This window comes from Apis florea, unplaced genomic scaffold (assembly GCF_048593485.1).
Source record: "Apis florea isolate Af1SG1 unplaced genomic scaffold, ASM4859348v1 contig_2203_pilon, whole genome shotgun sequence".
In the NCBI taxonomy this organism is placed as follows: Eukaryota; Metazoa; Arthropoda; class Insecta; order Hymenoptera; family Apidae; genus Apis; species Apis florea.
In genome coordinates this window covers 186,954-210,025 of record NW_028256543.1, presented here as the reverse complement: position 1 = coordinate 210,025, position 23,072 = coordinate 186,954, and the positions used below count along the sequence as shown (strand labels likewise).

The following is a 23,072-nucleotide window of genomic DNA, read 5'->3' as shown; positions in this document are numbered from 1 at the left end:
TAACCTCGTCTCCTAATATTCTTCATTTATAAGTAGTCAGCATTAAAAGTTAGATTTGAACAATACATACGGCAGTATATTTATATTCAGAAATCATAAAGTAGTCATGCAATTCGCATGTATATTGAGTAGATGTCTGTTATTTGTACGCCTGGACGAGTTTCGATAGCTAAATAAATGGATCTCACAATTTATGATCTATAACAGAAAATAGAAAAAAAAAAGATCCAATCGAAAAATGATAAATAGAATATTTCGAAAAAATCGAAGAATTAATTTTAAGTAGAATTCCAATTAAAAAAAAAAAATATATAAGGATATGCGAATTAAGCGTTTACGTGTTTAGACGCTGCGAAACCGAAAATTGTCTTGTGAATATTTTCTTGTCTTTGTAACTATTCTTATTGCAAAGAATCGTTTCGATGTGATCCACTATGTGAAAAAAATTACTGTTTCTACGGATACACTAAATATTGCATTTATAAACAAAATTAAAAGAACACACAGAAGGAGAAAAAAAAATAATGTAAAATACACATTTATATAGCGTAAATAAGAATATTCTTATTGCGTTATATCTTTTTCTATCTTTAAAATTGGTATTATACAGGATATCTACTAAATTATTTATTAATATGTACATTACAGAAATTACTCGTTTGATTAATTTGCTATCTATTTTTCATAACATTTACATAATTAATTTCGCGTATGATTTATTCAGTTTATATAAAGTTGCAATTTTTATATTAATACATTATACATATTCATTCTTTTTAAACGAGATTCTTTATTAAAACAATCGAAAATGAAACTTTCTGCTAATGAAAAATTCGAATATTAAAAGTGATTTATGATTATAACATTTTCAAAGTGTAAATATATATATTAAAGAATATAAAGCAGGGCACACGTGTACCTTATATTCGATATTTTTACAATTCTTACTTGAGTTCCTATTACAAACAAGATGTAATTTATAAATGTGGTATCTAGTATACGTGGAAACCAGGCACTGTCTTGCCAAACGATTACTTTCATAATGTGCTGTGTTTTGTGAACTCGAATGAGAGAATCTGATGATGCTATACATATATACATATATATATGTACGTACGTGTGTATATATACATGTATAAATGTTGTCTGTGTATGTAAAATCAATACTTCTTAGTAAAAATTGAAAAAAAAGTAATATTAACAAAATTTGATCTTTCGAACGATAAAGCCCCTATATACTATTAATTATAATTACGATATTCGCATTAACGTTATTTTCTTCTGTTATGTAACTTCAAGAATAGAAATCGTTGTGCATCTTGCTACTTTTTCCCCCCTATTGCTTTGAATATATATGTTATATCGCAAAAGCATTCGAAACATATTGATTCATAGGCGTATAAAATACAGTGGATTTCCATAAGAAAAAAAGATGTGTAAATTGTTTTCTTTGCAAGTATAAACTTGATACTTGCATAGAATTATACTAATAGCAAATAAAAAATCTTATATAAATATCAGTCTATATTGCGATTAGTTAATCTTGATTTTGTTTTAAGTTTGATTTTTTATTATTTTTTGCTGTTTTTACTCAGAAATAAAAAAAAATTTGTTTTTAAAACAATAAAATAATCATGTACATAGGTAATTAAAAAAAAATACAAATGACTCTGTAAATACATAAAATTTTTACCATTTGTTTTAACTTTTATTAAATTAACATTTCGACTGTGGATTAAAATTTTTTACATGATATTATCCACGACTTATGTTATGTATAAAAAAAACTGTACAGTTTAACATTTTTTTTTTTTTCTTTTACTTTCTTAACTCGTAAGAACGAGAAAACATTCATTCAAGCATTCAGAGTTCACTTACTCATAAATCACGCACAATCAAGGCGCTTTTCACCTTTAGTTTGCTATTCATCATATATAGTAAATATATCACCAAATACCTCATCTATGTATGCATTCCCATTGATGAATCACTAATTTCTTATAGGTGGAAGTACTTTGGTATAAATTACTTAGTGAAAAGCATAGAGTAGCATGAGAAATGTGCAAAATCCGATAATAAAGCCGAGAATAAGTGAATCTCGTCTTTTACGTAAATTTATCCTTTGCACTAGACTATTTACTGCTGGAAATCGATTTGACATGTCATTTAATCTGGTTTGTATACGTTTAAATGTTTGTCTTTGCGTCATCAAATGATCGCGCGTTTCCATTGCTATGCTTATTTGATCATTAAGCAAACGATCCGAACTGAAAAAGGAAATTTTTATTAATCTTATATCTGCCAAAAAATGTAACAAACAGGGTACTTTGTATTATGTACAAGTAATAGAATGAATCATAATAAAATAATTAGTATAATAATCATTACTCACTTGTGAATATGTTGATTTTCTTTCATGTACATTTCCCGTCGATTCAATCCACTCACATTTTTATAATTACTATTTCATAGAAAATTTATTTTTTTAAATTTAAACTCTTAATTAAATATTTAAAAACGAAAAATAATTTGAAATAAAAAAGTAATAGGTATACATACTCAATTTCTTTACGAACACTTCCTAATAAATCTTCTCTATCTCTTCTTGCAGCAAAATTATTTCTAATTTTATTGAACTCTAATTTATAATCTTTTAATATGTCTTTATGACGTTGCATTGTATGTAACATTGCAGCACCATTTGGTTGCAATTTGCTCATTTTTTCATTTATAGAGAATAACTGTAACAAATGTAACAATTTAAATCATTGCAATATTTAACATTAGAATTTAAATTTACTTTAGCAAGTAATGTTTCTATTTCAGAAGCCATATTTTCAAAAACATGTTCTTCATCCAAAAGAGGTACTTCATCACTGTTTACAAGCTTAGCTCCAGTATTAACACCAAGTTTGCTGAATGCTACCAATTTAGCATCAATTTCATTTTCCAAATGTCTTGCTTGCCTTCTAAGATCTAAAATTAAGTATGAAATATTATAATATAATAATATTAAAAAATATAAGCTATAGTAAAAATAAATTATATTTTTCCTACTTGTTAAAAAAAGATAAATTTCTCAATGAGGTTAGGGATACTAATAGTAAGATTTGCATAAGATTATTTATTATCTTAATTATTATAAGATTTATTATGAAGTGATTTTAGATTTATAAAAATCTAAGTATAAATCAATTTTCAAACTATACTATATATATTAATAACATAATTATTTAAATTGTATTTTTTACATTTCAGTGAGTTTTAATATAATGAAAATAAAATATTTTTGATATAACATTTATTTAAAAAAAAATAATTTATTTTTATTAAATTTTGATAAAAACTCATAAAACAATAATGTATTTTTTTGTTACATGCAATAAAGAAAAATAAATTAATAATAGAATGACATATGTCAAAACAAGCCATTATATTACTTGTTGCAAGATCTTTTAGTATTTAACATCGAAATTTTAATTTTAAATAAAAAATAAAGAACAAAAGTGATATTTATATTGGAGGAAATCTACCTTCCCAATCAACAGCATCTAATGCGTTAGCCATTTGTTGTTCGTAAAGCACGAACGCGATAGTTCCTTTTCTATGATATGTAGATAGATATACACGACATAAGTAACATAACTTAACGGAACAGATGATAGACGTAGTAGATACCTAATAATATACCTAACCAACGTATACATAGACTTACAGATAGAAGACAAAAAATGGCGAAAGAACTTAAACAAGGATCGTTCCCATGAAACGAATCATGAAAAATTTTTTATTATCTTATTATATAAATAAAAAAGAAAATAAAAAAGTACATATTTTAAAATGATTTAAATCCTTTAGAAATAAAAATATTATTTAAGTTAAATTAAATATATATATTTAATTGTCTTTATTTTCATTAATAACATTTATTAAATATATATGTACAAAAAATAAAATATTTTATATAATTATTGAAGTATTAAATAAAAATAGACAAATAATCAATAAAAATAGATAATAATAGTACAAAATAATAATACAAAATATATAAATTTTAATATATTTGAAATAAATTATACAATTGATATTTTTATTAAAATTATTTATTAATACAATATAATTTTATATTAACTCTATATTCATGCAAGTACAGTTAGATTGAAGAGTACTTACTATATAGTAAGTAAACCGGTTTTCAGTGGGATCTCGATAGTTACAAAGCTACTACCTATGCTATGCTATCCTGATATTATTGTCTAGGAGCAAGAGCTAGGAGTGAGATAAATATAATTCGAAAATCTTGAATACTATTCAATTTGATTTCAATTCCTGAATAAATAATAATCTATTACAAAAGTTTATATAATAAAAAACTTATATGCAAATTATATCTACATAAATAAGAAAAAATAAAACAAAACTTTAATAAAATAGAAAGAAAATTGAATTTTTTAATTTATTATGCTTGGATTAATTTATTTTAATTTATTATGAATATTTCAAATAATTTTAATTATCCAGATCAAGATAATAATGAATAAAATCTGTTTTACCGTGTTTACGGGATAAGTAGATCAGTTCTTATTCTCGCCATTTGCCGTTCGGCGGTGCTCGTGTCCTCAAGATATAATTTTAATTCATTCATAAGAACCATTGCAGCACAAAAAGGACTAACATCTTCTTCAATAATCATATCCGAAAAATGGTTTCTTAAAAATCGTAATATTATATTCATTTGATGATTGGATCTGTAAATATGTATAAATTTCGAAATTATAATAAAAACTTTGTATTCAAATCATACTATTTTAATGAAAATTGAAGTTCAATTAAATATTGTTTTTACCTTGAAGAAATTCTTAATTTTTCTTCTCCTTCGATAATAGGCAATATTTCAATCAAACAATGCATTAGGCAACTAGTCGTTTGTACGATATAAATGTTTTCAAAAATTGCTTCGAAAGATTTTTCTTTCAAAAATGTCAAAAATTCTTTTTCTCTTTTAGGTATTCTTTTGATTTGTACATCAATAATTTTTTCCACTGATGTACTTCTTAAAGCTAAAATCATAGGCAAAATATCTTTCGTTTCTATTTGAAAAGCATGGTTCCTTTCGGTTAAAAATTTAATTTGGTAATTGTTATCAATAGTATCTTCAATTGTAAGACGAATAACAGGTATTGGAATTTGATATTCATTTTCTTCGACTTTGTATGAAATTGTACCATATACATCACAGAAAGGATTTTTATCAAATTTTGGTATATTGAGAGCAACGGTAGCTATAATATAACTATTTGGTTCAATTTTATCAATTCGATATGAAAATATTTCATTAACTAACTTCCAAAACATTGATATGCCACAAAGTTCATCGTTATCCTTAAGAGATACGTAAATCTGAGGATTATTTAACGTTCTGAAATAAAGTTAAAAACTTTATATTATTTACAAATATGAAAACATATTTTTTTATGGATAAAATTGTTAATAATATTTTAGCGATAATATTTTATTTATTAAGAATTAAGAAATTGAATTAAAAATAATTAATATGAATTTCAATTAATATAATATTATTTTCATTCTGAAAATATTTATTATTTTTTAATTTATAATCTTAGAATTTTATTCTTATTCTATAATATTAATTCTATAATATTAGTATATGATATAATGTATAATGTTTCGTATTTCAAAAGAATTTTCGTGATATGTCATTCGATTTAGACATGAAAATTAAAAGTATAGTTACTTATTCAATACTTAACAATAAAAATCGTATTCAAAGGAGTACAGATAATTAAAGGGAGTTTATACAGAATGAAATGATTTCAGTTGCGTTTGCGCAGATATCATCCAGGCAAATCGACCCGCGAAAACATTAACCAATCAGCATCTACGAACGAGTTGGTTAGTAGCAGACGACGCATGCATGGAAGCACGAAACAGTGTATACCTCTTTTCAGTAATCTGCAGGATGCCGCCGTGATCGTGTGGTGTCTATAATTTTCATTCAATAAATTAGTTGTGTCACGTGTTTCGCGAGTTCATAATTCGAAGAATATACTAATATAATCGTGTTTCGATTCAGTATATTTTGTTTTCGTTTATACAAGATCGCATTTGGTCAAATCAAAGAGAACCGTTGATCTTGCAGAAGATGCAATAGATGCATCGTTGAATCCTGTTATTAGGGCATATATGTCCACGCCAAGTACGTATCAAAACAAATAAACATGAAAGCATACCAAAATGAATCAGAAAGTATGATCATTATATGACATTAATTTAGAAAAAAATGTTCTCTGATCTATTTGACGTAGGAAACATATGCATTGACTATATCATTGCTTAAAAAGTTGAAATCTTTTTACGATTCTATTGATATCTGATTGTACATATATTGATAAAAATTGACAACTTCTTATTCCTTTTTTTAAATGTTATTTATTAGTATTAAATATCTAATTTCAACGAATCATTAAAATATTTAATGATTTATTTATAAAATATTTTATTATTTAATGATTTGATTGGCATAATATTATATCATATTATATTATATTATTAGCATAATTAAATAAAACATTTAAAAAAAAACAAAATTAAATTTAAAAAAAAAATTGTGCGCGCACGTATTTTTCGTGTTTCTATGCAAACTTTTCAATAAAGCGTCCATCGATTCTTAAATGTTCTACTTTATAAATATTGCATGAATTATTTTGTAATGGCCTTGAAACTTCGCTGAGCAAACATATATATTTTTATAATTTACTTATTATTTTTTTTTAATAATATTATATAGAAAAAAAACAATATTTAATAATAATCGATATTTATATTAATATAGATATTAATCGATATTAGTGTATAAAATATTCTATTGAATAGTAGAAAATTTATATGTTAAATAAAATTACTTATTTTATTATTATATATTTATGTTCATTTGATAATTATCAAAAAATCCATTATATATATGGTATGTAAAAATATTATGACGTTTTATTTATATATAGAGCATTATTGTAAAATTAAAATGTGTAAATTGATGACATATGTGTAAATTTTACTTATTATTTTATATTCTGAATTATGTTATTTATTTTTTATTCGTGATTTTACAAAATTTTATAATTTTATTTCATTTTAGATTTTTCAACACGTAATACGCATTCTTAAGAAAGAAACACGTGATTGCTGATGACTAATCATGTATATTGTATTTCAATAAACATACGACATATTATTATATTGAGTGTTTTTTATTTTTTATATTTATTCCAATTATCTTTTTTTATAAAAAATTATGAAAATTTAAAAAATAATTTTTTAAAAAAAATTACATATAATTTATGTTTCTAACGAATAAATTAATTCAAATTTTGTAGAATGAAATAGTTATAATCATTGACAAGTATAGAAAAATAAAACTTGTTTTATTATTTTAAATTTACATTTAAGTTTATATTAGCAGATTTAACTTCTTTAAAATTTATCCATTAATTTAAATAGAATAATTTAAATAAAATAAAGTATATATATTTATATTAATGTTGTTACTGTTATACGAACTTTTTTTTCAATGAAAAATTATAGATTGAACAGAAGATTGATAATTATTCAAATCGATTATTCGATGTCATATTCAGATTAATAAAATTATTTATAAATTATAAATATCATTTGAATTATATTTGAAAAAAAAATTAATTTTTCGTATAATAAATGTAAAAAAATTTCCAATTTTTATCTCAAATTTTCGAAAATTAAAAACGATTAAAAAAATATATATCTATCAATAATAATTTTTTTATCTAACTTTAATATTTGTCTTTTTTGAATACATATAAATTTAATATAGTGTAAATATGTTCATATATAGAATATATAAAACAAAGAAAGATATTATCAAAATGAAATTTTTTAATTAAAATTTTAATGAAATACAATTATTTTAATTTTGTTAGAAAATATTAAATTTTCTTAGGAATTATGATTGTATAGTATTATATGACAATTACCTAAATGTGCAAATGTTTAGTTTTTTTTATCGATTAATAACAAACATGATTCGATTGATCAATCTACTATAGGAATCTATTCATCTGTTTCAGTTCGATATGAATATAGAAGAAAAATCGTACATCGGGAGAAGATGACATTGCGACGATATGTGTTCGCGGCGATTAGGCGAACACTGCTGGCTGCTGGTATCTTGACGTTGTTGGTGTTACTTCTATCTAGTCAGGATGCCGACAACAATGTGCACCAAAGGCTTTTATTGGAGGTGAGTGATGATCTTTTATATATTGGATTTCTTTTGTTCTTGGAAAAAAATTTTCCACGCGCGTTTGGGGCTCAGACCGAAAAATTAAGCAGATCAGTTTTCAAAGAACAAATATTGTAAAAAAGCTACGAGATCGTTCTTATTATAAATATAACTAAAAAATTATATTTTTGTTCGAAATAATGAAAAATTATGTTGATTTCTTTTTCAGAAAAAAATATTCTTTTATTTTTATAAAAAATAACGTTTAATGTTAGAAAAAGATGATCTTACTTAATTAAATTTATATTATAGAATTAAATGTATGTATTTCATTATCTAATTAATATTTCTTTTTTTTTATTTTATATATTTATATAAAAATTTATGAATTTTAAATCATTAACTTTATACTTCTATCAATAATCAAATGTTAATAGTTTTATATAATTTCATCTGTTACTTATTATTTAAATAAATTTCTACTCGAATAATATTGTTGTCGTAATTAATATTTATGTTTTTCGAAATATTTTACATATAATCTATTCAATGTATTAGTACGAGTGTACTATGCAAAAGATGATTTACTGTATACCTATATACCTATATATAATATATATTTCATTATATTTTTTTCAATTTTATTGATATATATTTTTTAGTTTATGAATTCTAATAAAATAACATAAGTATATTTAGACAACTTTTTATGCATGTTACAAAGATGACTTTTACTTATATATCCGTTACTTCATATGATGGAAGATTAATGTTTCATCCATTTTCTCATGAAATCATAATATTTTTTAATCTAAAAATTTAAAAAAATAATATCATGAAGTCATTTCTTTCTAATTTTTTTTTTTTTTTTGATATATGAGAAAAATTATTTTTTTAATCGTTCTATGCGCGTTATAATTTCTTCTTGGAGAATGATTAATTTTTTGCAACACTATATCAATTTATTGTTCGAAAAAAAAAACGTTTCTTCTCTTTTTTACCCTTTCGATAGAATGGTTAGATCGAAACAGTTCTCAGTCTTACGTAAAGCAACGTAGATTGGCAGATTTCCAGGCGCAATGCGGCACACAAATGTAGCTGCTTACAATTGTACGATACTACCCCTTTAAGCATGCAAAGAATAGTTAAAGTTACCCCTCAATCTCGACAATTACTCTACCAATATAAATCGATTTCCTGCCGATACGGACGATTGCAATTTTATTTTTTTATATTTCTCTAACAGTTCTATCGGGTGGATAGAAAATAGAAATCGATAGTTTTGAAATGACAATTCTTGATCATCGAATTTTTATTTTTTTTTCTGGTAAAATTTTAATAGTTTCTGTATTATTCCTTACTGCAATTATTGTAATAGATATTTAATTTTCGAACAGCCGATTGTTAAACTTATTTTCAAGTATATAATCTATTTTTAGCATTTTATTACATATTACTTTTCTTAATTATCTTAATGTAAACATATATTTTTAAAACAAGAACTATTTTTGAAGTATAGATTATAAATAATCCATAGTTTGGCAATGTTGCTATTATATATAGTATTATCCGAGGTTTATATCAATTAAAATTTAATTTAATAAAATTCTACTCAATTTGTAATAATTTCGTTTATTTTCATTTTACTTTTCTTTAGAACTACAATTATATATTTTAATTAGAAATTAAGTTTGTCGCAATTTTCACTAAACTATAATACTTGATTTTGGGAAGAACTTTGTTATTTTGGTTTATCTAATTTTAATAAAATATTTTTTGAAATGATATTAGAATTCAGATAATTTGATTGGATTTTAATCGATAAACCCTTATTATTTTATGATTTTATATAATTTTTTTATAATGGTTTTTTACTTTTCTTCTCTTCTTCTTTTATTAGCGTTTTGCAAAAGTCTCTAGTATATTATTGTGCTTATATTTTCGCAATTTATATTTTCGTTAAAAGAAGAGAGTTGTACTAAGAGCTTCGAGAAATGATCTTCGTGATTCTGCACGGTGTGGTCTCAATTCTTGGTATCGGTTTTAATTTTGAATTCCTATTCCGTGCGACCATCGGTGCGCGGTTTATTCTCACAGACGGTTTCAAATATAACATTCATTTTAACTCTATTTATTTATTTTTTGAAACATTGAATTTAAAAGAAGATTTTTGTAATTATATTAAATATTTGCTATAATTCATACAGAGATTGAATATTAAAAAAAAGATAGAATATAATTAACAACTTTTATGTGAAATATTCTACATAATAATAAAAGTAATTGATCTTTATTTGATCAAATTTGAAAGTGAATAATGTTAAAATATTCAAATTTAATGTTCAATTCAAAATTAAAGTTTAATATACAACTTTAATTTATAATTTAAAATTTAAAAATTAATTACAATTGCTATAGACAAATAATTGCTATAGATAATCGCTATAAAATATAATGAACAATGATAAGAAAATGAATCAGGATTAAAAAAAAAAAAAGATACATGGATATCTTTACATGATTTCCCAAGTCACGTGACATTATAAAGGGTTAAATCTATCTCTCCAAACAAGCTTCGAATAGTATCTAAAAAAATTCCACGACTTCCTGTTTAACGTATGATAACAGAAGCAAACATCGCTTTCAACTTTAGAAAAGAAATAGTATATCATTGTGTTCACATAAAACTTAGTCCTTAACTAAAGTATTTTTGATTGATTTTACGTGTTAAACTACAATACATAGATCGCGTAACGATTTACATAAAATTACATTCGTTAGTGAAAAAGCGTAATACGCAAAGGAAGTTATACAACTAGATACAGCAAAGAGCCACAGAAGTATCTTCTTACGTAATGTGTATACCCGTACATAGATGATGGTCCACTAGAACCGGTCTATAATACTTTCCGTGTTTAACGATGATATACAAGAAAAATATATTAGCTGAAAATAGACGATCCATAAGCAAATTGAAAAAGATTCCGTTTTTCATTTTCGTTTTTTTCAAAATCCAACATGTTGTAAAAATATCTTGTATTTCTTCTATAATAGAATTTATATTTCTTGAAATCTTATGAAAATCTTATAAATTTTTCTAATAAAACTTACATTTTATAATAAAACGTCACTTTTACTTTGACTCTGTTTAAATATAAAGATTTTATAATTTTTTAATAATTTCATTTATTATTTATTTTTTGTTATATTTATCCTTTATATCTGAAAATTTAATATTTTTATTTTTCTTTTTCTATATTCTGTTTTTTGATTATAAAGAATTTTTTTAAAAAATTTACTTAATTCTAAGTATATATGCTTTTAATTAATTAAATAAACTTAACATTTTGTTCTTTTTGTTTTCTAATTAAAAAAAGTTCAGGATTTTTTGTCATATACCTTTATATTTTTAGAATTATAAATATATATTGGAAGTATATTGTATGTGTAGCTTCATATCGAAAATTAATATTATTAATTTCTTTTTAAAGGAAAAGTTAGATGTTCACCGTGAGATACTTATGAACTAGCAAGCGTGTTGCAATCGCTCTTAATGTCATTGAGAGTAATCATTCTCCTTGTGCAGGGTCCCTCGTTATGGCAAATGCACTAAGCTAAATAAGCATCATTTCAAATAATTTATTATGAAAATTGTATCAAAGAAACAAAAAATTATTTTATATCTATTTTATATTAACTAAATTGTTTTGAATATGGAAACCATTATTAGATTATTATTTTATTTAAATAACAATGATTTTCATAATTCGGAAAATTTTAAACAAAATTTAAAAATCTTTATTTTAATAAAATTTTTTTGCTCTTTATAATTTGAACTAATATAATCTTTCGTTTTAAGGTATGAATCATTTCATGAACAAGAATCAAGTGATAACAACGGATAGATAACTAGAAGCACATCGATTCATCATGATTGGAAAAGTTATCGACTTAAAATGAAACAAAGTTGAAATACGAATCGTCAAGAATTACGCTCTGGAATGTATATAGATTATTGGACAATTATAGGTTAGATAAATGAGTAATTTATTCGATATTAAAATCAATTATGATTCATGTTATTTATAATTTGAGAATTTTTTTTATTTTACAAAAAAACTTCTATTTTTATTATAAATGTTTGTAGTTGCATAAAATTATATTAAAATAAAATACTTAAAGATTTAAATTAAAATAAGATTAATTTTATTTTTAGGAAAATTAATCGGATTACTTATAAATTATATTACAATAATATTTATAAAACTTTTATAAAACATTCTATATAATTACTTTAAATTAAATTAAATATTTAATCTTTGAATTTTTTCAAAAATTAATCAAGTTCTACTCTTAATTATGCACTATCGATTAATTGTCGACGATCGCTGACGACCCAAAATCGATTAAATTCGATTAAATTCCAAACTTGTCGACTTAAAAACTCGAAAATAGGAACTCTCGAACAAAATGTATATCGAAGAAAAGATTATTCACAAAATATTGATTTAATCGATTCGACGAGCTTAAACTATATTATCGAAACTCATTATTATTATTATATGTAATTATTATTATATATAATGTTTTGTATTAAAAATGCATGCAGGAACATTGCTGTCTGCGATGTAAACAAATACATTTGAATTAATGCAATTAGTCACAATGATCAGCAAATCAAAGATTCACTAGTTTCCGTAATGAAATATATATATTATACATATATAAATTTGTATATTTCCATGAATCCGATAATATGATCTGATCGTTAATGATTAATCAACGGTGCATAAGAAGTTTTATATTCAAATCTATTAATTATTTTTTGATACTTTCTTATGAGACTGCCATATTTTTTCTATAGCTCCATCTATACTCATATTATCTAATCTTCAATTGAACTTTCTCAAATCTGTTTTATCGATGTTTCAATTATCAAACTATATACTTGATATTTTTGAAATTGCATTACCTATGAAAATAAGTAAGGATCCATGTACATGGATAGATGCAAAATTGAGGTGTAGTACAACGTGCGCTGCACCACTCGTGTGGCCCATATTCACCGCGTCGACGGCGTCGGCGTCGGAATAGCTGTTCGGCTTCCAGTTCGAAATCAATAAACGGAAGACAGTATTTCTATATTCGGTGTTTCCGCCTAGCCACGATCATTGCGTTCTACTCTCGACTATTAAAAATTTGTCTTTTTGTCGATGACACTATGGTTTGTTCAATGAGAAAGAAAATTTCCTGTTAAGATAGCACAATTCATGAGAAAGAATATTAAAAAAAATAAAATGTTCGAAAATCTATTTTGAAATTTTAAATATATTGGAAAAATTTTATTTTAATTTTTTTATAGTTAAAATTGTTCTTAGAAAATTAAAAATAAAATAATTGAGTTAAATAATTTACAACTTTATTAATTTTATGTATTTTTATTTGATTTTTAATAAATTTAAAATATTCGTTATAAACTCAATCAATCCTGTAGTATTAATTATTTTGTTCTATATAAAAATCTATTGGATATGTAAATATTGTATTAAATGAAATATAAATAGATTAAATAAAAATTCTAGTAAAATTAAATAGGCAAAAGATAAAAAATAAATCTAATTCTGTATTCATTCACATTTTGTGAAATTGAAATATCAATATAAATAAAAAGAAATATACAACATAAATAATATAATATAATAAATATAATTTCGATTTGATTCAATTTATTGTTCAATATTATCAATAATTATTTATCGATAATCTAACAAATTATATAATCATACAAGTGATCAATTAAGTAGTTTACATAATTCTCAATCTAAATGTTTATTTCTTAGTTTTAACTCATAAGTATTCTACAAGCAATGATGTAAGAGTTTTTAAGGTTTCTGAAACATTTTCACAGATTTTAAGAAATCTTATAATTAAATGCTCATATTACTTTTTCTTTTTTAAAGATATACTTTTTCATATATCTTTATTTTTAATTTAAAACTAATTATCATTTAAAATTGAAATTCTTTCTTAATGAAGAAAAATTGTTTTTTATTATAATTTATTTTTATTTATTCCTTGCGATGTTTCAAAACTCATATTGGATATATTTTAAATTGTAAAAACCTCAAGAGATATCGATTACATAATGACAGATTTCAACGTTTTGAGATTAAATATAATTACCAGTAATAATATTGTATGTAATATGTATGAATCATGAAACATCACTGGTATAAAATTATAAAAAAAAAACTAGAAAAAACTAAAAAATTGAAATTTTTAAATTTATTTTATTTTACTTCAATTAACAAAATTTATTCAATAATAATTTAATTAATATAAATTTGCTAAAAAAAATTTTAAATGCAGATTGATAATTATACTATATACAATATACTATAAATTATTAATCTAAAATTGTATAATAATTTTAATGTTATAATCAATATAATACATTAAAAACATTTTTAACATATTTAATTTAAACATTTCGATCAAATTTTTATTATATACGTAATCTTCATATATATATAAAAACTCTTTAAAATATAGACAATTATGCTTAGAATCTACTATGTACTAATTGTTCAATTAAAATGTGCCAAGTAGGCGTACAACGCATAATCATACCGAATAAGCAGTGACGAGTGTTCTGATTAATTGCAGAAATTAGGAAATTGGATTAACCTTGCATGCAGAGAGATAGTTGGCGCACATAGCGCATGCACATTACTTGAAAGAAAATAGGTTTGTAGCGGCAAGCTTTGAATTTTAAAAATTTTAAAACTTAAGAATATCATTCGGAAATCGAATTGTTCTATTATAATTTGTACGATAATCAGTTTCACTTATTTACTTATTATTTATTTTTTATTATTGTATTATTCGCTTCATTGTTTAATTATTTCATTTCATGTAAATTTAAATTACATTTAGGATGTTAATGTTCCAAATTTAAAAATCATTATAAAAATATGAAAGAAAAAAATAAAAAATTTATCTTTTTTTTAATTATTTAAATTATTTAAATTCTTTTTTTAATTATTTAAATATTTTTTTAAACATATATCATTATATATATATATATATATATATATATATATATATATATATATATTATTAGAGAAAATAAATTTAAATAACACATATTTTCAATAAATTTGAATGTATTAATTTGCAACAAAGAATATAAAATATAGATTTTAAATGACAAAAAAATGATTATTTATTTTAGAAAAAAATTGAATAAAAACCGGTTTTCTAATTTCTTTTCACAAGCAGCCTTAATATTTCATGCATTTAATTTCAATGATTACATAATGTTTTGTGTGACATGAAATGATTTTATATATAAATGAATGATATATTTCGTTTGAAATAAACAAGGTAATGCATTTATCTATTCTTCTAATATTATTGCAGTTGTTTATACATAATATGAAAAATGATATTAATTGATTTTATGTCCATATGTATTAAATGACGATAATTAATTGATAAATTAAATATTGATTATTCTTTTATTGTTACTATATCTGAAGTTCCATAATTTACAATGAATTATATTCACGAAGTCATTTAATTTCAATTTCATAATACGTATTCAATTTTGTAATTTAATTCAAATTTGTATGAATTTGTATGAATTTCAAAACACTGATAATATTAGAACAAATTAAATATGAATAATTGAGCATTTAATGCAAAACATGAATCTTATTATTTTATAATCTTATAATCTATTAATTTAAATCATGAATATTAAAATAAATATTAAAATATCTAAATTCTTTTTTTCTTTTCCAAAATATCTAAATATTTGAATTTTTTGAAAATACTATATTTTTCAAATATTATAATTTTTCCAAATATCAGAAGTTTTTAAATATTTCTAGTTTTATTATTCTAATAGAATTTTTCGAATATTTAAATTTTCTGAGTATTTAAATTTTTCAAATTAATTTTGAATTTTAGATTTTCATAATATATATCTAAATTTTTCAGGTTTTCAATGATTTTAAATACTGAATATTCAATATTGCTGTTTTGAAATATTTGTAGTAATAAATTTAAAAATTTAATTTATTCGCTAGAAACAAAAATGTATAATGTAATTCTTTTATCATGTTTAATGAAATATAAGAATATAATAATATTCATATAATAATCCGAATTAGAAATGTAATTTTTGAGCATTTGAAGAATTATATAAAATATATATAGTGTAACATGAATATTAATGGGAAGTCCTCAATAGGAGGACTCAAATCTGACACCAGAGGAAAAGTTGATGGAAGAAGCAGCAATCGCTGAAACTGAAAAACGATTGTATGAAAGAAGAAAATTCTTGGCAGATAAGTGCGCTAAAGAAGGTTTAGATCGACCTGGAAACGATTCTCTTCATAGACCTAATGCTTGGGAATTTCTTGTAAATAGAGAGTACCATTTAATATGGTGTAATGTCTTTAAAGCAGCCTCTACCTCTTGGATGTATAATTTTAATCTACTCGCGGGGTAAAAAATATATATTATATTATATTATATTAAAATCCTTTATACGAATTGCTCATCAAATTTTATTGCTTAACAAATTTTATTTATAAATTTTTTAGATATAGCCCGCAATTCTTAAAGGCCTCAAAAGCAGTACCTGTTTCTTTAGCAAGGCAGAAATATCCCAGATATACGGCAGATGAGTTGAACAAGTTCCTAAATGACAGTATCAGTTTTTTGATAGTAAGGCACCCGTTTGAGAGATTGCTCAGTGCCTACAGAGATAAATTGGAGCACAGCTTGCCACACACATTTCATAGTAATCTTGGAGCTCATATTGTTTGGAACTATAGATCTAGGGTAAGAATTTATTATTATTAAATTTGATTACTTTAGTTCAATTTTATTTTGATGTTCTGTTAATTTAACTGATTTTCTCTTACGACTCTTTTTTTTTTAAATAATTACATAGGATCCAAAGACAAATGGACGACATGGTCCAAGATATCCACTTTTTGAAGAATTTGTACAATGGTTATTATGTCAATGGAAAGCAGGAAATGAGCTTGATATGCATTGGACTCCGGTTGTGATTTTTTGCACACCATGTCAAGTACGATTTGACGTGATTGCTAAATTTGAAACGCTCCACGTAAGTATTCAATTAAAGAATTTTTAATAAATCGATACAATTGATTCATCTTATACTTTGAAAAGAATGTTGACTAATTTTAAAGGAAGATCAAGATTATCTTATAAAACAAGCCCATGTAGGACATATCATTAAGCCTGAATGGAAAAATCCTACAAGAGGTGTTCAAACGAAGGATGTAATAAAGAATTATTTCGCTCAATTGTCGAAATCTCAAATTAAAGATCTTTATGAGATGTTTAGGTAATATGTTTTCAAAAATTTTATATATAATATTTTTATATATAGTACTTTAATACTTATAGTATTTATTATTATTATTATTATTATTATTATTATAGTACGTATAATATTTTCTTATTACTCCTATTTTATTTCAGATACGATTTTGTGCTTTTTGATTATTCTCCTGATGAATATATAGCACTTGGAAGAGATGAAAACACGATATTAATCTGTAAAAATTGACAGTATTTTATAGATAAATAACAAACGCATCAGCGTTTGAATTGTTTTTCTTCTATTTTGTCTTTTTTAAATCATATAAAGCGATATCAAAATGATATCAATTACAACGAAATTATTTGATAGAATATCTCACGAGTTAAGATGAAAAATAGAAACATACCAAAATTGTTCGAATAAACAATAATCATGCAAAACACTGCTGCATTTAAATTTTTAATAAATAAAATGTTACAATATATTAAATTGTTAAGGCCTAAGGCGATTAAGCATTTGTAAACTGTTATAAATCAACGTAAAAATGATTTTAAATATTTCGTACCTATAAAAATATTCCATTACTTAAACACTATACATAACAATGAATTTTTTAGTACATAAATGTTTATGATTAAGAGCAATACTTATTTTGTTAATTTTTTGTGCTTAATCGAATAATTTAATACTTCGAAATAGAATATTTTGCATTTCTAAATAGAATATAAAAATAATTTTCAAAGAATATAATGTAACATATGTATAAAGAAAATTTTTATTCCAAATTATTTCAATTTAATGAAACAAAATTTAATTAAATATACTTTAATTGTTTTATTTGATAAATTAAATATACTTTAATTGTATTTTAAAAAATATATGTTTTCTCTAATTTTATATATGTAAATATACATACATATATATGTAAATATTACATATGTATACATATATTAATATGAACGTTGTTGAAGTGATTATTATTATCATTGTACCAATGATAATAGTATTTTCACAAGAAGATGTAATTAATAATTAATAAGACTTGCAACTTCCAAATGCAAATATTTAAAAATTTATGAGTTTAAAGTTTTCTATTGCTTACTTATATTTTAAATATTTTAAAGATTTTTGTGTTAAGTAGAGTTATATCTTTATGAAACAACTTTTATATAAAGTTTTAATAATTGTTTTAAATATTATATAGTACTTATATTTAATATGAAAATCAAATTACTAAAATATTTTTTGTCAATAAAATCAAATTGTTTGTAAAATTAAAAAATAACAAAAATGCTATAATAAATTAATCCCTTATAACTTTAAGTTATAAATACAACATGACAATAATTATATATTAATATAAAAAATGAAAAAAAAAACAATTATATAGAAAATTAATCTTATTTGAATAAAATTATAATTTAGTTATAATTTAATTTAATTAGTTAAGAATATGAAGTAATAATAATATAATTATATAACATAAAATAATAATAATATATAAGAAATATTTAATTTGTTCAAAATAAAATAAATAAAATATAAATAATTTTTGATAATAAAACATTGTCAATGTGTTTACTTGTAAGACATTATTTTTGTTACTTTATTTACTTATAATTTTTTAAAATAATAAGTTACGAATATTGTAAAAATTTCTTATAATATTTATCATTAACGTATTTCTTGGAAATCAAAACTTATTTATATATTTTATCTATAATTATCAATAATGTACTTACTTTTCTGAATTATTCATTAGTTCTATTCCAATAACCCATTTGTCAGAAAAAATATATTTCCAATTACTTTTTATTACTATATATTCACAGGACTTAGATTTATGTTTTATCTTCTTTACCACTGGTTGACCATCTATAGTGTACAACTACAAATTATATATACAAAATTTAATATATTTTAAAATTGATTAAAATTAATATTAATATTATAAATATATCATATTTCTTTTTATATAATTTATTATATAAAAATATAAAAGATATTATATAAAGATATAAAATTTATCATTAATTTTAATATAAACTATTTTTTTTTAAGTTATATATATAATATGTATAATCAATATATAACTGATAACATAAAAATAATAGTAATATTTCGAAAAAAAAGATATTTTTCCGAATTTTTCAAAAAATTTATTTTTTTTTAAATAAATAATAAACTCACATCACTATCACAATCTAATGTTATATTTTTTCCACATAAAGCTTGATTATATAAAGATTCTAAAGCATGTTTTGTCATATCTTGAATTTCTTTAATATCATTTTTTGTTTTCTGGATTCGAGTTTGCACATCTGACAATTGTTTCATTAAATGCTCTTCTACGGGATTGCATTTTGAAGTTGATATTGGTAACTCATCGTCACTGAGTGCGAACATATCTTCGTCCATTGAATCCATTTATATTTTTGAAAATAGGCACAATATTTGATGAACACCTAATTTAATAATAGATAATTAATATTATCAAAAACATATGATATAGAATTTTTCTACGTCCACTGCAATTTGTATGATTCATCATGTGATAATAATTTTAAGTGTTAGAGATAGATATAGCAAGATAATTAATTTTAAGTGTCGTTTTCAATTAATACAAAATTTAAATATATAAAATATCGAATTAAATAATGTTTAAAAAAGAAAAGATTCAAGAAATGTCAGTAATTTTCCATGTTTATTTAAATATATGATATAAATTAGTTAATATTTAAATTATAATAAATAAATATAATATGATTATATATAATAAATTTATAAATTAATAACTTATAATATACTTAGTAAATAATAATAATAATTGTGAGTAATTGTGAATAATATATATATTGATAATAGAAATTTATAAATCAAATTATAATTTTTTCTTTAACACCCAAATTTAATACCAACTATTAATAATATTTTAATTATTTAATCCCTATATTAAATTAACGTTAGAAATGATGCGAAATTAATTATATTTAATTTTTGAATCTCAAACTTTAAAATATAATGATGCATTAAATACTAAATTTATTTTATATTCATGTATTCTTTGTTTTATATTTTTTATTTTATATTCTGATTTAATTTAAGATTGTAGTACAGAAAAAATAAAACCATAGAATAGAACAGAATAGAACAGACTATATTTTAGGAAACTTTGTATCCCATATTTTTAAATATCAATCAGAAACATATTTTCTATTAAAACATATTTATTTAATCTAATCAGTTAGTAAAGTTAAAAAAAAACAAAATTAAAAATATCTTTTTTGTATATTCTCGTATATGTACTTAATATATATATATATATCGAGTGAATAAAATTTAATCATGTTAGATGAAATGTAATCATGGCACAAACTACATACAAGAATAGATTAACTATGCAATGTATTTTTGTGTGGTCCAATGTGATCCAAATTCTTAGAGCTTAGAGCTTTATTTTTGTGTCATTCTACCGTTATCAAGAACACAAAATCTGATTATAGGGGGTTTCTGCTTATTCTGGCAGGAATTATAAATAATATAAACAATCAAATAGATTTTGATATCATGAAAATTTCTTTCTCGAAATTTCTTCTGAAAAATTTTGCATTCTATCTTTTGTTCAATTATGTACTCTTAATACAAAGTTAATTTGAAAAAAAAATTAATTTTACATGCCATCTTCTATCTGATTATATATATTATATATATTCTTCTATTACAAAATTGAAAATACAATAAATTTCTAGTTTTCTAGAAGATTAAAATTTATTAGAAGATGAAGACAGAATTAAAGATTAGCCATCTCTTGAATGTTTTAAGATTTTTTAAAAAAATGTTTTTAATATTCAAAAGATGACGCTAATCCTAAATTTTTATTTTACGTTACTTTTAAAAAGATATCGCTAATACTCAAAAGATGGCACTAGCAATTAATTCTTATTCTATTTCAGTTCTCCCAGCATTTATTGTCTTTATCTATATGTATGTATTTCATCTAGAAATATAAAAAATTAAAAGCATAATACTTTTTATACAAAATTATTATTTATATTTTTAATTTTTATAAAAATAAATATATTTTAATATAAAATTTTATACTTTGTTTATATTTACAAGATATATTTATTTAAAAATCTATTTTAAGTTATGATATATTTATAATATTGAATATGATCATATTGAAATTTAGTTTTAATTCCAACACTAGTATCGTCATAATCTTATTCTGAATCGAATCGATAATATTGAGAATGATATTAAAATAATAAAATCTTTGAAGCATTCTGATCCCAAAATATGAAACAAGAAAATGTAGTTGATTTTACGTCTATTCTATATCTCGTTTGTGCCAAATATAAGATTATTTAATTATTAAATGTCAGTTGATTGATAACTAATATTTATGAGATTTAAAATTCAAATAAGTCAATTATTTTATTCATAAGTGTGTAAATACTTTTATATCAAGACTACAATTGAAAAAAAGAAGTGCAAAAATATTAAGATTATAAAATGCCACTTCCAGCTGCATTAGCTGCACGACTTGCTAAAAGAGGTCTCATTTCTGGATCAGAAAAACATGGTATAATTTTATTTGTATAAAATAAATAACAATTTTGTTTTCTTTTTATTCCTTTATAAACAGATTAGTTAAACAATTGTGAAGTAAATAAAAATTTTATATTATAAAATATTTTTAGAATCTGCAAAAAAAGAATCAAGGAAAAAGATACATGAAGAAGTAATAGCTGAAGATTATGATAGCACAAAAGATGATATTAATCAAATTGATATATCACAAAAATTTATGGTAAATATTTTGAAAAAAATTTATTATTTATTGCACGATGATAAATAATATTGTAATTTTCTTTAATATATGTTATAATGTAGTTTAATAATAATTTCTAAATTTAACTTCTAAATAATAACTTCTAATTTTAGGGATATAGTGGTTGTCCAAATAAATATAATATTTATCATGAATGTACAAAAAAATGCAAAGAATTATGGGGTCTTGGACATGTACAACCTTCTGATAAATATTTAAAAAAACAAATAAAATTAATACAAAGATATCCTTTACCAGAAACATGGAAAGCTGTTTATGATCCTGGATCGTTAGTATCAGTTTTTCTTTTTAAATATTTATATCTAATATGCATTTAATATTTAATTTATCAATAGGGGTCAACATTATTATTGGGATTGGTCATCTGATTTAGTATCTTGGCTACCACCAAGTCATCCAAAATGTCAAATATCTCAACCAGCTTCTCAATTAAGGGAAGAATTACATCTCAAAGCAGCAGATCAAGATGATAATATATCAAGTGATGATAGTGGTAGTGAACAAGAACCAATGGAAGTTAGTAATAACTTTTCAAAATTTAATATCATAAATATATTTCAATTGTTATTGTAAAT

At 22.2% G+C, this 23,072-nt stretch overlaps 4 protein-coding genes across 5 annotated transcripts in view; 2 read left to right on the top strand and 2 right to left on the bottom strand.

The window, feature by feature from the left end:
- Nucleotides 1-1,686: 1,686 nt before the first annotated feature.
- On the bottom strand, nucleotides 1,687-3,797 carry Gos28 (golgi SNAP receptor complex member Gos28). Its single transcript, XM_003695324.4, has 5 exons — nucleotides 3,534-3,797; nucleotides 2,801-2,976; nucleotides 2,560-2,741; nucleotides 2,393-2,461; nucleotides 1,687-2,267 (listed from the first exon to the last, which is right to left on the bottom strand). Exons 1-5 carry the CDS (start codon nucleotides 3,565-3,567, stop codon nucleotides 2,030-2,032), a joined length of 699 nt encoding a protein of 232 aa, XP_003695372.1. The 5' UTR covers nucleotides 3,568-3,797; the 3' UTR covers nucleotides 1,687-2,029.
- LOC100864881 (uncharacterized) lies at nucleotides 2,867-21,021 on the bottom strand. Of its 2 annotated transcripts, none has more exons than XM_086917523.1 (5): nucleotides 19,833-21,021; nucleotides 19,385-19,530; nucleotides 4,847-5,419; nucleotides 4,554-4,748; nucleotides 2,867-2,976 (listed from the first exon to the last, which is right to left on the bottom strand). In XM_086917523.1, exons 1-4 carry the CDS (start codon nucleotides 20,067-20,069, stop codon nucleotides 4,559-4,561), a joined length of 1,146 nt encoding a protein of 381 aa, XP_086773649.1. In that variant the 5' UTR covers nucleotides 20,070-21,021; the 3' UTR covers nucleotides 2,867-2,976; nucleotides 4,554-4,558. The 2 variants fall into 2 exon arrangements, with proteins under 2 accessions (XP_086773649.1, XP_012344336.1); XM_012488882.3 differs by lacking the exon at nucleotides 2,867-2,976 and adding an exon at nucleotides 4,088-4,329.
- LOC100872538 (carbohydrate sulfotransferase 11) lies at nucleotides 5,927-19,206 on the top strand. Its single transcript, XM_003695326.4, has 7 exons — nucleotides 5,927-6,217; nucleotides 8,121-8,293; nucleotides 16,533-16,789; nucleotides 16,888-17,128; nucleotides 17,241-17,420; nucleotides 17,506-17,663; nucleotides 17,801-19,206. Exons 1-7 carry the CDS (start codon nucleotides 6,205-6,207, stop codon nucleotides 17,886-17,888), a joined length of 1,110 nt encoding a protein of 369 aa, XP_003695374.1. The 5' UTR covers nucleotides 5,927-6,204; the 3' UTR covers nucleotides 17,889-19,206.
- A 542-nt stretch (nucleotides 21,022-21,563) lies between the features above and the next one.
- Nucleotides 21,564-23,072, top strand: part of PQBP1 (poly-glutamine tract binding protein 1) — a 1,969-nt gene continuing 460 nt past the window's right edge. Inside the window, exons 1-4 of the mRNA XM_003695327.4 lie at nucleotides 21,564-22,227; nucleotides 22,346-22,455; nucleotides 22,590-22,765; nucleotides 22,833-23,013. Of these exons, the coding sequence (XP_003695375.1) occupies nucleotides 22,158-22,227; nucleotides 22,346-22,455; nucleotides 22,590-22,765; nucleotides 22,833-23,013 (537 nt within the window). The 5' untranslated portion in view covers nucleotides 21,564-22,157. The remainder of the gene's footprint in view (nucleotides 22,228-22,345; nucleotides 22,456-22,589; nucleotides 22,766-22,832; nucleotides 23,014-23,072) is intronic.